The 13,466-nt window shown below is 53.1% G+C and overlaps 1 protein-coding gene across 6 annotated transcripts in view; it reads left to right on the top strand.

Annotated features, from left to right (window-relative positions):
* TMEM72 (transmembrane protein 72) overlaps positions 1 to 12,672 on the top strand; it is a 30,596-nt gene extending 17,924 nt beyond the window's left edge. For 3 of the 6 annotated variants that reach the window (XM_027062574.2, XM_053207103.1, XM_053207102.1), the window contains exons 2-5: positions 926 to 992; positions 4,900 to 4,971; positions 6,514 to 6,653; positions 8,031 to 12,672. In XM_027062574.2, the coding sequence (XP_026918375.1) occupies positions 926 to 992; positions 4,900 to 4,971; positions 6,514 to 6,653; positions 8,031 to 8,509 (758 nt within the window). In that variant the 3' untranslated portion in view covers positions 8,510 to 12,672. The remainder of the gene's footprint in view (positions 1 to 925; positions 993 to 4,899; positions 4,972 to 6,513; positions 6,654 to 8,030) is intronic. The other 3 variants (XM_053207104.1, XM_053207105.1, XM_053207106.1) reach the window with 3 other exon arrangements.
* The last annotated feature ends 794 nt before the right edge of the window (positions 12,673 to 13,466 follow it).

Genomic DNA, 13,466 nt, shown 5'->3' with positions numbered 1-13,466 from the left:
GGGGGTCATCCGAGCCCAGAGAAGAAACAGAGGATGCAGTGTAATCAATTAGGACCAGAAAGAACTCTGGTTACTGGGCCATGCGGCCCTGGAGGAAGTTTTCAGGACACCTCCGTGCTGCCTGTGGAATGTTTCCATCAGCGAGCGGATGGGGTCTGAGCCACGGCTCATTGAGTGAAGCGGTAAGAGCAAGGGAATCCCCGTGAGGAGACAGCCCGGAGCCAGCAAGTCTAGAAAGGAGAGTCCGAGAAGAAATTCACGCTGGACAAATGGAAGGTCAGGTGCTTGAGCACAAACACCAACCGCCAAGTAAGAGCAGGAGGAGGGACGAGGCTAATCAGCTTCCTGTGTCCGAGCAAACCCTCAGGGGCTTAACCAGCACTGGGGCCAAAGCAAGGAGCCAGGACTGTGTGATACAGGCATGAAACCAGCGAGTGAAAACGAGGTCACAGAAATAGCTAGAACAGTGAGCTAGGCAAGGGGACAGGGGTTGGGGAAGTCCCACGGCCAAGCACGCACGCAGACACATGGCATACACGGGTATGGCTTGCAGGACAGTGAGGGCCCTTAAGTCCATGCCACATGGAAGACAGCCGTGGAGCAGAGGGGCTGGTGGCCTGTCAGTGTGAACTGTCTCTGGGGACACTAAGGGACGACCCATGTGGGCAGAGGACAGGCATCTGTGCCCCGGGGGCACTGCTGGGGTTCTGCCTGAAACCCCTCTGGCTTCCAGAGACCATTCCAGAAGGCTCCCTGCTCTCCTGCATCTTCCCAGCCACCAATCCCTGTGCCATGTGGAGAAGAGCCCACCCTGGCTCCCGGTCCCCAGGGAGAAGCCTCACTCCACAGCCAAGGAACCTTCCACAGGGCCTCGCTCTGGCTGGAGCACATGGGCCCACTGTCCCCTCTCTTCTTCCCCTCTTAGTGTTGATCGGCGTGGGCACTGAGACCTTCCTCCAGGGACGGTTCAAAAGCCTGGCTTTCTATTTGCTGTGAGTATGCGTGAATGTGCTTTCCCTGCCCACATGTTCTGCTCGGCACATCCCAAGTCTGTCTCTTCAGACTAACACAGAGTAGCCCCCACCCCTTTCCCATGCTAACTCCATCACATCCCACAGGTAGAAGAAGTAGAGAGGGCTTCTAGGATATTCTCTGCTTTGGGCAGGGCTTTGGCCGGACTATCCCATAAATCAAACAATTCTCCTTCCATTCATCTACCTACACACCCATCCTCCCATCCATCCATCCATCCACCCATCCGTCCAACAACCCATCCATCTATCCATCCATTCAGCCAGCGAGCCAGCCAGCCGCCCTCTACCCACCCATCTATCTTTCCAATCATTTCTTTATTCAGCAACCACTAACTGAGCTCTTGTTTTAAAGAGAGAGAGGAATCAACTCAAGAGACTATATATGTGAGCCCTTCTACATGCCATGCACACACACACAAAAGGTTTTATTTACATCATGTTCTTTAACTCTGACCGCATCACGGAAGTGCACACTGTCCTAGTTTTTCAGGTTAGAAGGTTCAGAGGGAGTAAGCAGCTCAGCCACGTCACCAAACTTAAGAGCAACAGGGCGCAGACTCAGGCCTGGGCCCATGTAGCTCCTCCCCAGCATCCTTCCCAGCCAGCTGCCTCTGCAAATGCCTCCCGGCAGGAAGGAGATCTCTGTGCAGTGGTGACCCAGGGAGGGAGGAAAGCCTTGGGTCCCTGCCGGCTCTGACCAATCAGCTTCTCGGCATCCCCATCCTGAGGGACACAGGGAGCCTGGGCTTGGCCTGCAGGGTGGCCAGGCTGCCTCTGCAGCTCCTCCCTCTCCTCCCCATCTACATCCACCCTCATCACTGCCCAGGGCAGGTCTTCAACCTGCTAGACGGGTCACACCCACCATCTCCCATCTTCCACCCTTCCAGCCCATGTCCACACCACCACGCAATTAGCCACCTATAAACACAGGGCTCTTCCAGAACCTTCAGCAGCTGCCAGGGTCTCCCGGCCATACTCTCTGCCATTTCCTGGCTTCCATTCTAGTTCTTGTCACTCAGCTTCCACCCCCGGAGCTTCTGACTCTTTCTCAAACTCACCTGCACCACCTCACCTCCTAGCCCGTTGTTCACCCCGGTGAGCACCCAAGGCGATTTTCCACCCACCTCGACATTCCCAAAGCCTGATATTCCTTCCTGGCGTTCTGCCCTGGGAAGCTTGCCCGGGGCCTGAAGCCCCCACTGCCTGAAAGTGACTTCTCTTCGCTCTGAACACCCGCCATGTCCCACTGAGCCTGTCCCCGCCGCTCTGCGCTGTCTCTCCGGAATCCAGAAGCGAGCCCGGCCTTCCCCCTCTCCGCACGGTTGTGCAGCTCACCCGCACGGTCACTTCAAGTAAGAGGTAGGGTTATCATCCTGCTGTAACAGGTCAGGTCCGTAGCCGATTAATGCAAACTGCTTTCTGCCCAGAACCCTGCCCCTTCCTGACCGCTCTGTCCCTTTCCTGGGAGGACGCTGTGCCCATCTGGTCACTCTGCGGCCAGTCCTCGAAGACATTATTTCCAGCCTCCGGTTCCCCTGCCCCTCACGGTGAACTGGCTTAGGTTCTGCACCCTGCACTGCTCTATAACCCCGTGGGACGGGCAGCCACCACCCTCCTGAGCTCACAGCCACCCACACCTCAAGGGCCATCTAAACGCCAGCCTCCCTCTTCCTTCTTCCTCTGCCGTCCTCCTTTGCACTCACTCAGGCTCCCCTGCAGATCTCAGACTCCTGCCTCTGCGTTCCCTCAGAGCGGTCCTCGGTCCTCAAAGGCAGCGCAGCCCTGTAGGACGGCCACTCCCTCCTCCGTGTCCCCAGGACCCTCACACTCTCCAGGAGGAACTGAGCTGTTGTTGGCTTTCGCTTGTCCTTCACTTCTCTCTGCCCTAGCTTCCTCTCCCATCTTCCTCCTCCCTGTGAGGCCCCTCACTATCTTCCTCACACGCACCCACAAACAGCAGCCACACCATTAGCTGAAGGGTCTGCATGGCTTGTGTGGCGCCCTGGGCAGAGGCCTTGGTTTGTAGGATGTTGCTGCCACTGCAGGGCTCTGACCTTGGATTCATTGCCCCACTTGAGTAAGCAGACTTCCCTGGTCTCAAGAGGCACAGCCTCTATAGCACCAAACAGGACGTCTGGTGAGCCACTTTATTGCCCAAGCCTCAGTTTCCTCCTTGCCACCCCCCCATCCCAGGCAATGACGCTTGTTTTACAAAGCCTGCACCTTGGTGTGCTTGTTAGGAACACAGGCTCTGGAGTCTGAGTGCTGGGTTCAAATTTTGCCCCTGCTGCTGATCTGCTGTGTGACCACAGCAAGGATCTTGACCTCTCTGTGCCTCGAGGCCCCTAGCTGTAAGCTGAGGGTAATTACAGTGCCTCAACAGTAATATGGTTACAAGGACTGAATGAATTGATATTTGAAAGCCCTTAGGACATAGCTGGCGCATCGTTGTCATTATATAAATGTTAGTTACCCAATTTAAAAGCTAAGGAGTAAGAGGGAGATACTGGGAGACATAAAGAGAATAGGAAAGAATGGGGATTAATTACTAAATGGTCACAGAGAAAGAAAAAAGATAATAACTAACATGTATATAATGAGCATTATGTGCCACATTTGAAAAGCTTTGCAAATATCAATTCATTCAGTTGTTATAAGCAATGTTATTGAAGCAGTGTAGTTACCCTCAGTTTACAGATGAGGATACTGACACACAGAAAGGTCAAGCCGCTTGCCTATAGGCATACAGCTGGTCAGTAGCAGGGGCAACGCCCAGGAACCTGAGGAAACCGCGGCCCCCAGCCGCAGTGGGCCTGGGCTACATGGAAGAATTAGAGAGGGAACTGCCAAAGGGCGTTCACAGAGGCTCAGGTCACACAGGAACACCGGAGAAGCAAGAGGTCACCAGACAGACAAAAGGAGGAAAGGGGAGTCTTTCCATGAGGGACCAGCCTGTGCAAAGGCCCTGTGGCACTAGTAGCTTCCCATGTAGTCAGAGGACTATAGAAGTTCATGTAAGACTTTAAAGGCATGCTAAGAAATTTCCATGTTATGGGCCAGTAGGACCCTCCAACAAAACATTCAAGTTCCATTCCCAAAGATTCTAATATATAAAGTCTGAGGCTCACCCAGGAATCTATGATTTTACACATTTCCCAGAAGATTCTGACTGGAAGGCCCCTGGACCATACTTGGAGCACAGGGAACTTTTGAAGCATTCTGGATTGGGAGGAATACCGTCACATTCAGGTGTCAGAAGGAGCCTGGGGGCAGCCCAGTAGTGGCAGAGTGGAGAGGCAGGAAGGGGAGAGGGGAAGCAGGGAATCAGGGAGGCAGAGAAGGGGAGACTAGTGCAGGGGTTGAGGGGGCAGTGCCCAAACTCAGATCAGACAGGTGAGGTCAGAGAGAATGGGAGTGACTCTAAACCGTGAAAGGAGTACAACCAGCCCCTCCTGGAGACGGTTTGGACAGTGGGAAAAGAGGAAGAAGGGAAGGAGTCTGGAACAGATCCAGCCTTCAGGTTTCTACAGCCAAGCAGTGAATGTCCTCCTAGTGACAGTAAGTAGAAGTATGTGCCTGCCAGTGTCCACACAGGGGCCTGGATCAAGGCGGCCTCCCCTGCTGGCCCATACTCCCTCACCCATGTCTGGGCCCTGGCCCCCACCCCTCCACTGAGGCCCAGGTCCTGGCATGAAGGCAGCTCCTGTTAGATGTTGGCTTAGTGGCAGCAACAGATCGGGAGACCCCTGGTCGGTCTGCTGGCTGTGCCTGGCCAGGGGCCCCGGATGCTGTGAGAAAAAAGGCTATGGGAGAGCGAAGGGCGGACCAGATGGCACCAGACCTCCCTTACCTGTCTCCTCCACAGGTTTATAGGAGCTGTCATCTCTGTGTGTGAAGGGGCCTACTTTGTGGCTCAGCTGCTGACCATCTGCTTCCAGTAAGTTCCCTCCAGAGCAGCCCCTCCACCCCCTCCCAGCCCCAGACACTCCCAGATACCCCCACCTGTGAGGCCACAGCCCAGGTGATGTTCTGCTTCTGCAGTCGCTGCGGATGGCTTCCCTCCCCACAGTGCGGCCAGCCCCCGCCTAGACATGGGATCAGGCCCACAGGGCTCAGCGGTCTCCTTTCCCCGCTCCCAACCAGGGGAGCAGAGTGAAGCATTCACTGAGGGCCTGTTCCCACCCAGAACTCCCCACCCCCAAAAACAGGTCATACCTGCACCTGCCATCCAGGGCACCCACAGAGGGGTGAGGACCCTGCAGAAGGCCGGACAGGTTTGGAGTAGGCAGAACTAGATTTGAGAACTGGTTCTTTTTCCTGCTGGGACCCAGGGACAAGTCAGGGGCTGCAAGGATCTTGGGAAGCCTCAGTTTGTAGAAGCTGTCATCAATGTGGCCAAGGGCTGTCCCTGGGCCACAGCTCTCAGAACCTAAACACTTGGGTTTCTAGGTAGTCAGGGAAAGAGCCAGGCCTCAAATCCAGCCTTCCCGGTACCTTGCAAGGCTATCAGCTGCCTCCCAAGGTCACCAGCCCTGAGGCCACGGGCTTCCTCCTTTCTGATGCATGTTACTGCCACGGGATCTTTTGCAACTTCTCTGGAAGGAGGAGGGCGGGGGGGGGGGGGGGGGGGCGCAGGGAAGAGCCCTGAAGCTGAAGGGGCATTTCTCCCTGCTCTGGACTCCCTTCTCCCAGCCCAGGTTTGGTCGCAAAAGAATGTCCACCAGAGGGCACCAATGAGCCATGGCCATGGCCGTGGTGCTCTGGACCAGCACAGCATCCTCCAGGCCCCTCCACTGCCCCCAAACTTGCCTGGCCAGAATTCAGCTGTGCAGAGCCCTGCTCCAGACCAATTCAGAGGATGAAGGAGATAGACCTAAAGGCAAGACCTTTCCTCCTTTGAAACCTGGAAGCAACACCCCTGAGCAGAACTGCTCAGCATCAGGCCTCTGCCAGGCCCATGTGTGGTCCTTGTGTGACAGTTTTTTAAAAAGCCCCTCCGGGCTGATGCCATCTTATGCCTAGGTAACACTCCGTGAGCAAGGTATAACTGGATTCCAGCCTGTTCATACAGGTGGCCAGGCAGCTTGTGCAGTGCACAGTCAACACAACTGTCCCAGCAGGCTATCTCCCCTACTGTGTGCCTTCTCCACTCCACGGGGGACCTCCCAATGGGGCCCTGGTTTCCTTCCCAGTCTTGGCTGAGTCCTGATATCATTTGGCTCCTTTCCCCCTGGACCTAAAGGCAGGGCTAGACAGCATTTCAGAAAAATTGTGGACCTTCTGGAGGGACTCAGACAAGACCCCTAACTGTGGAACCCATGGTGAGACCACCAGCCCCTGGGGAGTGTTCAGCCGGAGGTCACTAAAGAGAACATGGACACAGAAAGACCCAGTCCCAGCCTCCAACAGCTTCACTTGTTGCTGGGGCTTGTCTGGGTTGTTTCCTGTCTCCTACTAATCCTGGACTCCCTCCCGCCAGGTGTCGGCCAGCGTCCCTGGCCTACAAAGCAAGGGAGAAAGCCCGCTGGTTGGGCTGCTTCCAGAAGTTCCTGGCATACATGCTGTTGTCTGTGGCCTGCTTTCTCCACCCTGTCCTGGTCTGGCACGTGACCATCCCAGGTAGGACCTCCAGGAGTTAGTGGAGGCCAGCAACCCCCACCACAGATGGGCTCTGAGCAGGAAGGGCTGAATCCCCTTCTCACAGGCCTCAAGGACACTGGCTCCCAGGGCCCCCACTGACCCCATTGACTTCTCCCGCCTAGATCTTGGGGATGAGGAAGTGTCAGACATCCTTCATGCTGTCAAGGGGCAAGAATGTCCCTTCATGCAGGTATCCAGAGGCTGCACCCACAGAGACTTGTCCTCCAATGCCTCTGTGTGGTCAGAGCTTTCGGAGGGCGTGAGATGGTCATTTCTCTGTACAAACCCATCCCTGTCTCCCCAGTGCCTACCCACTCAGGGGCAAACTCCTCAGCCTGGTTTGGAAGGTGTGCCATGATGGGACCCAGGGCAGACCCTCAAAGCCTCCTCATCTTCTCCCACTCCAACTTCACAGAGCCTGCTAGTCAGCCTGGTGTCTGATCGTAGAAGCCAGGACTCCGTGATCCCGCCCCTCGGTGTTGTCCATGACCTCTTCTGCTAATACCCTCCTCTCCCCTCCTCCCTAGCTGTGAAAACTCTGTCCCTTCTCGTGACCCACCTAAAATGCCAGGAAGCCAGCTGCCCGGGGAAACAAAGTCGAAAGGCAGAGCTTCCTCTTTCTCCCTGTGGTTTCTTTTCATGTATCTGTCATAGCATCTCAAGGCCACTCTGCACAGCCCTCAGTGGACTCCAGAGAAGGATTCAGCATTGCCGAGGCCAGAGCGAGCCACAGCCTCCCGCTCCTTGGAGACGCCCGGAGGCTTCCTCTGGCCAGAGCAGCAATCTCTGCCTGAGACAGAGGGACCTCTGGCCTGGAAGCTGGGGGTGGGGGGCCCCCAGGAGGGGGGCCCATGCTAGGCCAGCCCCACCCCATAGGATTTGCTCTTTCTTCTGTGTTCCCTGGGGAGGCTGAGGAAGGAGCATGTCCCCGCTGCTGGGAGTGGAAGGAAGCCCAGATCAGTCGCTGGAGCCCAGCATTCAGAAGAGAGTGCAGACCCATTGAAAGTCCAGCCCGACACGCTGTCTTAGCAGGGAGGCCAAGCACGGTGATGAGAGGCCAGGAGGGCTGCACCAGGGTCGGCTGTCACTAGGCGGGGGACCTCAGGCATGGGGCCCCCTGGGTAACGATGAGGGTGAGGACCCCAGCATAGCGCTGGCCCTGCTGACGTCCCTCAGCCGGGCATCAGGCCTGCCCCCTGAATGTGAAGTGGGTGCGTGAGAACAAGTCACATGTGCAGGCTGGAGCACAGGAGGGCCTGAGGGTGCCTCGATGGCCTTTTGGGACAGCAGGCTTGGACAGCCTCTGGCCCTTCTCTAGCACTCACCCAGCATGCTGACCTCCCACATCTCTTCCAGGCTCCATGCTCATCATCACTGGCCTGGCCTACTTCCTGCTGAGCAAGCGAAAGAAGAGCAAGGCCAAGCCCGAGGCGCCCGCTCCCCCAGAGCAGTACACGGACCCCTCCGGCAGTGCCGTGAGCACCACTGGCTCCGGGGACACCGAGCAAACGTACACCTTCCACGGGGCCTTCAAGGAGGGGACCGGCTCCCTCTTCATCCACATGAAGAGCATCCTGAAGGGGACCAAGAAGCCCGGTGCCCTCCAGTGCCTGGACACCCTGACAGAGCTGACCCTGGAGCCAGCCGACTCGCTGGTCAAGAAGAAGCAGGTGCACTTCGAAGACAGTATGGTCAGAATCATCCCGTCTCTCACCGAAGACCTGGACGGGGGGGACAGCGAGCCAGAGGAGACCACCTCTGACACCACCCCCATAATCCCTCCCCCGCAGGCCCCTACCTTCCTGTCCTCTCTCACAGACGCCAGCCTGTTCTGAGCCGCAGGCTCCAGCCTAGGGGACATTCAGCAAGGGGTCTGCATAGATCGATGGCCCTGACTGGAGTTTCCTGACATCTGAGGGCCCCCCTCCCAGGGAGCTTGGGGTCTTCACAGGTTAGTGCTTCAAGGGGTGACCAGACATCCCCGTGGTAGCTGGGCTTCTGGGACCATCAAGTGGCATGGCATATCCTGGAGATGCCTCTGGCAAGGCACAGTTGAAGCTCGTGCTGTCTCAAGCCAATAGGAGCTCCTCCTTCCTGGCCAGGGGGTGGGGAAGTCCCCGTGCTTTCCCCAAGAGAGACCATCGGCCCCATTTCACACAAGGCTGCTCCAGCCCCAAGAGCCAATGAGCTTCTCTTGCTCCTGACACGGGGCCCAGCAAGGCCTCTTTGTCCATCTCGCGTCAAATGCCGCAATCCAGCTCTGAAGGCCCAAGGATGCGTGGGCTATTTAAGCATCTCAAAGGCAGGTGTGAAGGCAGCCATAGACCCCAAGCCCCAGCCGAGCGGGCTCAGTATGTGCAGGGAAGGCACGGCTGCAGGCCTTCAGGAGGGGGGCAGCTCGAGCAGTGGGCCGCATTCTCTGCGTGCTCTGGGGCTGGCCCTGTGCCGCCGGAGTTGCACAGCCGCTCAGGGACACAATGCCACACTATGCTCCCTGCAGGGAAAACCAGGCCGGATGAGTGAGGCTCATTCCAGAAGCATCACTGAGGACTCCCTGCCTCCCCACCACATAAACTTTCCCGAGATTCCAAGTAGATGATGTAAACTGAAAGGTCCTGAAAGCCGACGACAATCCGGCGGTGAAGACCGCAGCACAGGACACAGTACCTCCGGCAGGCAGGGACCACGGGGGTGGTGCCCTGGGGACACTCAGCACAGAGAGGTGGCCCCGCCACGCGTGGGTGCGGGTGCGTGGTGGCAGAATAGGTGACAAATGCACATTTGTTTAAAATGTAAGGGGGGGGGAAGAGGAAGGAAAGAGGGGGGAGATAGGAGAGGGGGCGGGCAGGCTAGCCCTCTGCCCCTGGGCTGTGGAAGTGACAGTCCGCTTAGAATGAAGGAAGAAATTCGAATCAGACCTTCCCTAAAGGATTTTCACCGTGGTATTTGTTTCTAAAGAGCATCCTCTGGTCTGTGGGATTGTGGCAAGGAGGAGCAGACCCGTTACTCTTGGGAAGCAAGCTCGATGAATGGGCAAGCTCAAAAAAATAGTTACACTGTTGACCAGTTTGTGCCACAGCAACTCCTCCAGCACTCGCTCTAGGTTCTGGGTAAGAAACATGTGTTCCTTCCACATCCCCTGGGAGTTACACGGCAAATGTGTGGGACTACAGCCAGTCCGGTCATCACTTTGGTGCCAGAATCCCATAGGTGTCGCAAACGAGCAGCCCTCTTCCTGCACGAACCCAGGTCTCCTGTAAAACCAAGTGAGAAAAAAACAAAGAAATATGTTCCCATGAACCCTCGATGCCGGAAGCGGCAGAGCTGTTTAGCTGCCACCAAAGAAGAGCTTCAGGGTCCCAGGGTCCACGGGGGAGAGTGAAGAACATTGGTAGACAGGGACGGCCCCCAGCTCCTACCGGGCCAGGTGTCCCAGGCAGGCCCCCGGTGCACAGAAGGAGCCCACGTGGAGAGGGGGCAGGGCTCCTGCATCCGTCACACGTGGAGGGGGACATGATGGGCACAGACACACTCACAGCATAGGCGTGGCGGGCTTCTGGGGAACCCCAAAACTTCTGCTCTGTTCTCAGAACCCAAGCCAGTAGAGTGGAATGGATGCCCAGGTCGCAAGAAGCCAACCCCGAAGGGTGATGTCAGAGCATCAGATTTCTAATAAACTTCTGTAAACCCAAGGGCTAGAGCATTGCTTGGTATGGTCCCTAGAGGGAGCTGCACGTTGGGGGTTCCAGGTGACACGGTGTGCGTACCATCCTGTGACATCTGGGCTTCCTGGTGCCCGTCCTCAGTTAAGGGAGAGTCTGCAGGGCTCTGGAGCAAGAGGTTCTGACAGTTACAGCCTCGCCTCGCTCAGCAAAGTAAAGCTCTCACTCTTACTGCCGCCCAAAACCACAACAAAGCTGGGATGAGGTCGGTAAATAGGCTGCAGCCCGTGCCTCTGTCAGTAGACCAGACGAGAAAGTGGCACCTCGTGAGAAGCCGATGAATAATAACACATGTCGCCATTTGACTCTCGGCCGAGACACTCTCCACCCACATCCTCTTCCCCTGCTATCCCTGTGAAGATGGTATAATGACCCTTATCCCTGACAGGGACAAAGACCAGAGAGACTGACCCTAGCCTGTCCCGTTCCCTTTCTCAGCAGAAAGTGGAGCAGACATTCCGTAGATGTGGAACAGGGCAATTGGAAGTAGAACAGCGTTGGGCTGGGATCATTGGCTCTGCCTCTAACATGCTGATTGACCTTGGCCAGCCTTCCTCAGGTCTCTGGTCTCGGGTTCTCCCCGTAGTGTGTGGGAAGAACAGCTTTCTCTCAGTGTTGGTGCAATGACTCAACTGAGAAAAGTGGGGAAAATGATGTTCAGATTACACACCACCCATGTCCAACGTCCCCATCGCTGTGGGGGCCTCACACTGTGTGTGAGTGCTCTTCAAGGAGGCCCCAAAGTAAGGAAGCACTGAGGAAACACCACCAGCATATGTCTCAGTGGCAAGGCCACTCCAGTGTCCAATGCTTGAGCCTCGGAAGAGTGTAGCCACCATCCTCCAGCTTCGACAGAGAGCCACAGCGGACCCTCAATCATGAGGACCCATGCCCTGGGGACCATCCAAGATGTCCTCTCTGACTCCCATCAGTACTAAGGGTTGTTTTCCTTTTTTTTTTTTTTCCATTTTTTAGTTTTTAAGATGTATTTATTGAGATATAATTCACACACCATAAAATTCACCAACTTAAAGTACACAATTAAATGGTTTTGGGTTTTTGTATAGTCATCATCAGATTCATCACAATCTAAGTTCCCAAAATTTTCATCATCCCCCCCAAAAAAACCTGGTACCCATTAGCAATTACCACCCCAGCCTCACCGAAAGCAACCACTAATCTACTTTCTGTCTTTATAGATACTCCTATTCTGAACATTTCATATAAATGGACTCATATAATATGTGAACTTTTTTACTTGCTTTGTTGACTTAACCTAATGTTTTCAACGTTCCTCCATGTTGTAACATGTATCCTCATGTTACCCCTTTTTGTAGCTGAATAGTATTCCATTATATGGATATGTCACACACACACTGTGTGTCACTGTTCATCTGTTGATGGACATCCGGGTTGTTTACACTCTGTGCCTATCATGAACAATGCTGCTATGAGCATTCATCTACAAGTTTTGAGGTGGATATATATTTTCATTTCTCTTAGATGTATGCCTAGGGGCAGAATTGCTGGGTCAAACAGTCACCCAACATTTAACTTCTTGTGAAACTGCCAATCTGTTTTCCAAAGGTGCTGCACCATTTTACATTCCAACCGTGTATGAGGGTTCTGGTATCTCCACATCCTCACCAACACTTGTTACTGTTTGTCTTTTTTATTACAATCATCCATTCGCTATGGTTTTGATATGCATTTCCCTAATGACTCATGGTATTGAGCATCTTTTCATGTGATTATTGACCATTTTTGTATCTTCTCTGAGAAATGTCTATTCAAATGCTTTGCCTTTTTTAAACTGAGTTGTCTTTTAATTGTGAGTTGTAAAGGTTTCTTACCTATTCCAGATACTTGACCCTTATCAGATGTATGATTTGCAAATATTTTCTCCCTTTCTGTGGGTTGCCTTTTCACTCTCTCGGGGGTGTCCATGAAGCACAAAAGATTTAATTTGGGGGGAAGTCCAATTTACCTATTTCTTTTCTTTTGTTGCTTATTCCTTTGTGGTCAAATCTAAGGGGCCATTGCCTAACCAAAGGTCATGAAGATCTATTCCTATATTTTCTTCTAAGAGTTTTGTAGTTTGGGTTCTTAAATTTAGAAATATCAGCTTGGGAGTAATTTTGAGCATGTTGTGATGTGGAATCTAACTTAATTCTTTTACTTATGGATATCCAGTTGTCCCAGTACCGTTTGTCAAACTAAATTGTTAACGGCGCCTTTGTTGAAAATTCACAGACCATATATTTCTGCACTGGTAACTCTATGCCATTGATCTGTGCATCTGCCCTTATATTGCCACAATTTTGACCACTGTAACTTTGTAGTAAGTGTGAGACCACAATTCTGACCATGTAACTTTGTAGTAAGTATACTTTGAAACTCAGAAGATTGAACCCCCCAGCTTTGTTCTTTTTTAAGATGGTTTGCCGATTCAAAGTCCCTCATGTTTCCATATGAATTTTAGGATCAACTTGTCAACTTTTGCAAAAAAGCCAGCTGGGGTTTTGATAGGGATTTCATGGACTCTGTAGACCAATTTTGAGAGCATTTCTATCTTTGCAATGTTGTCTTCCACCCAAGAATACATGGTGCCCTCCATATATTTAGATCATCTTCAGTTTCTTTCAACGTTACATGCAAGTTTTGCCTCTCTTTGTTAAAATTATTCCTAAATATTGTATTCTTTTTTTCATGCTTTTGTAAACGGACTGGTTTTCCTTTTTTCTCTAGCTTTATTGAGGTACAATTGACAAAATTATGTATATTTAAGTGTACAAAGTAATGATTTAATATACATATACATTGTAAAATGACTTCCACAGTCAATTAACACATCTATCATCTTTTTAGGAATGTGTCCATTTCACCCAAGTTATCTACTTTGTTGGTGTAATATTGTTCATAATATTACATTATAGTCCCTTTCATTTCTGTAATTTGAGTCTTCTCCTTGTTTTTCTTGGTCCTTCTAACTACAAGACTGTCAATTTTGTTGATTTTTCATTACGGTTTCTATATTCTCTATTTCATGTATTTGTGCTCTAATCTTTCA

The sequence above is a fragment of the Acinonyx jubatus genome, chromosome D2 (genome assembly GCF_027475565.1).
Source record: "Acinonyx jubatus isolate Ajub_Pintada_27869175 chromosome D2, VMU_Ajub_asm_v1.0, whole genome shotgun sequence".
NCBI classification, from domain to species: domain Eukaryota; kingdom Metazoa; phylum Chordata; class Mammalia; order Carnivora; family Felidae; genus Acinonyx; species Acinonyx jubatus.
This window is presented reverse-complemented; position numbering and strand designations above follow the sequence as displayed.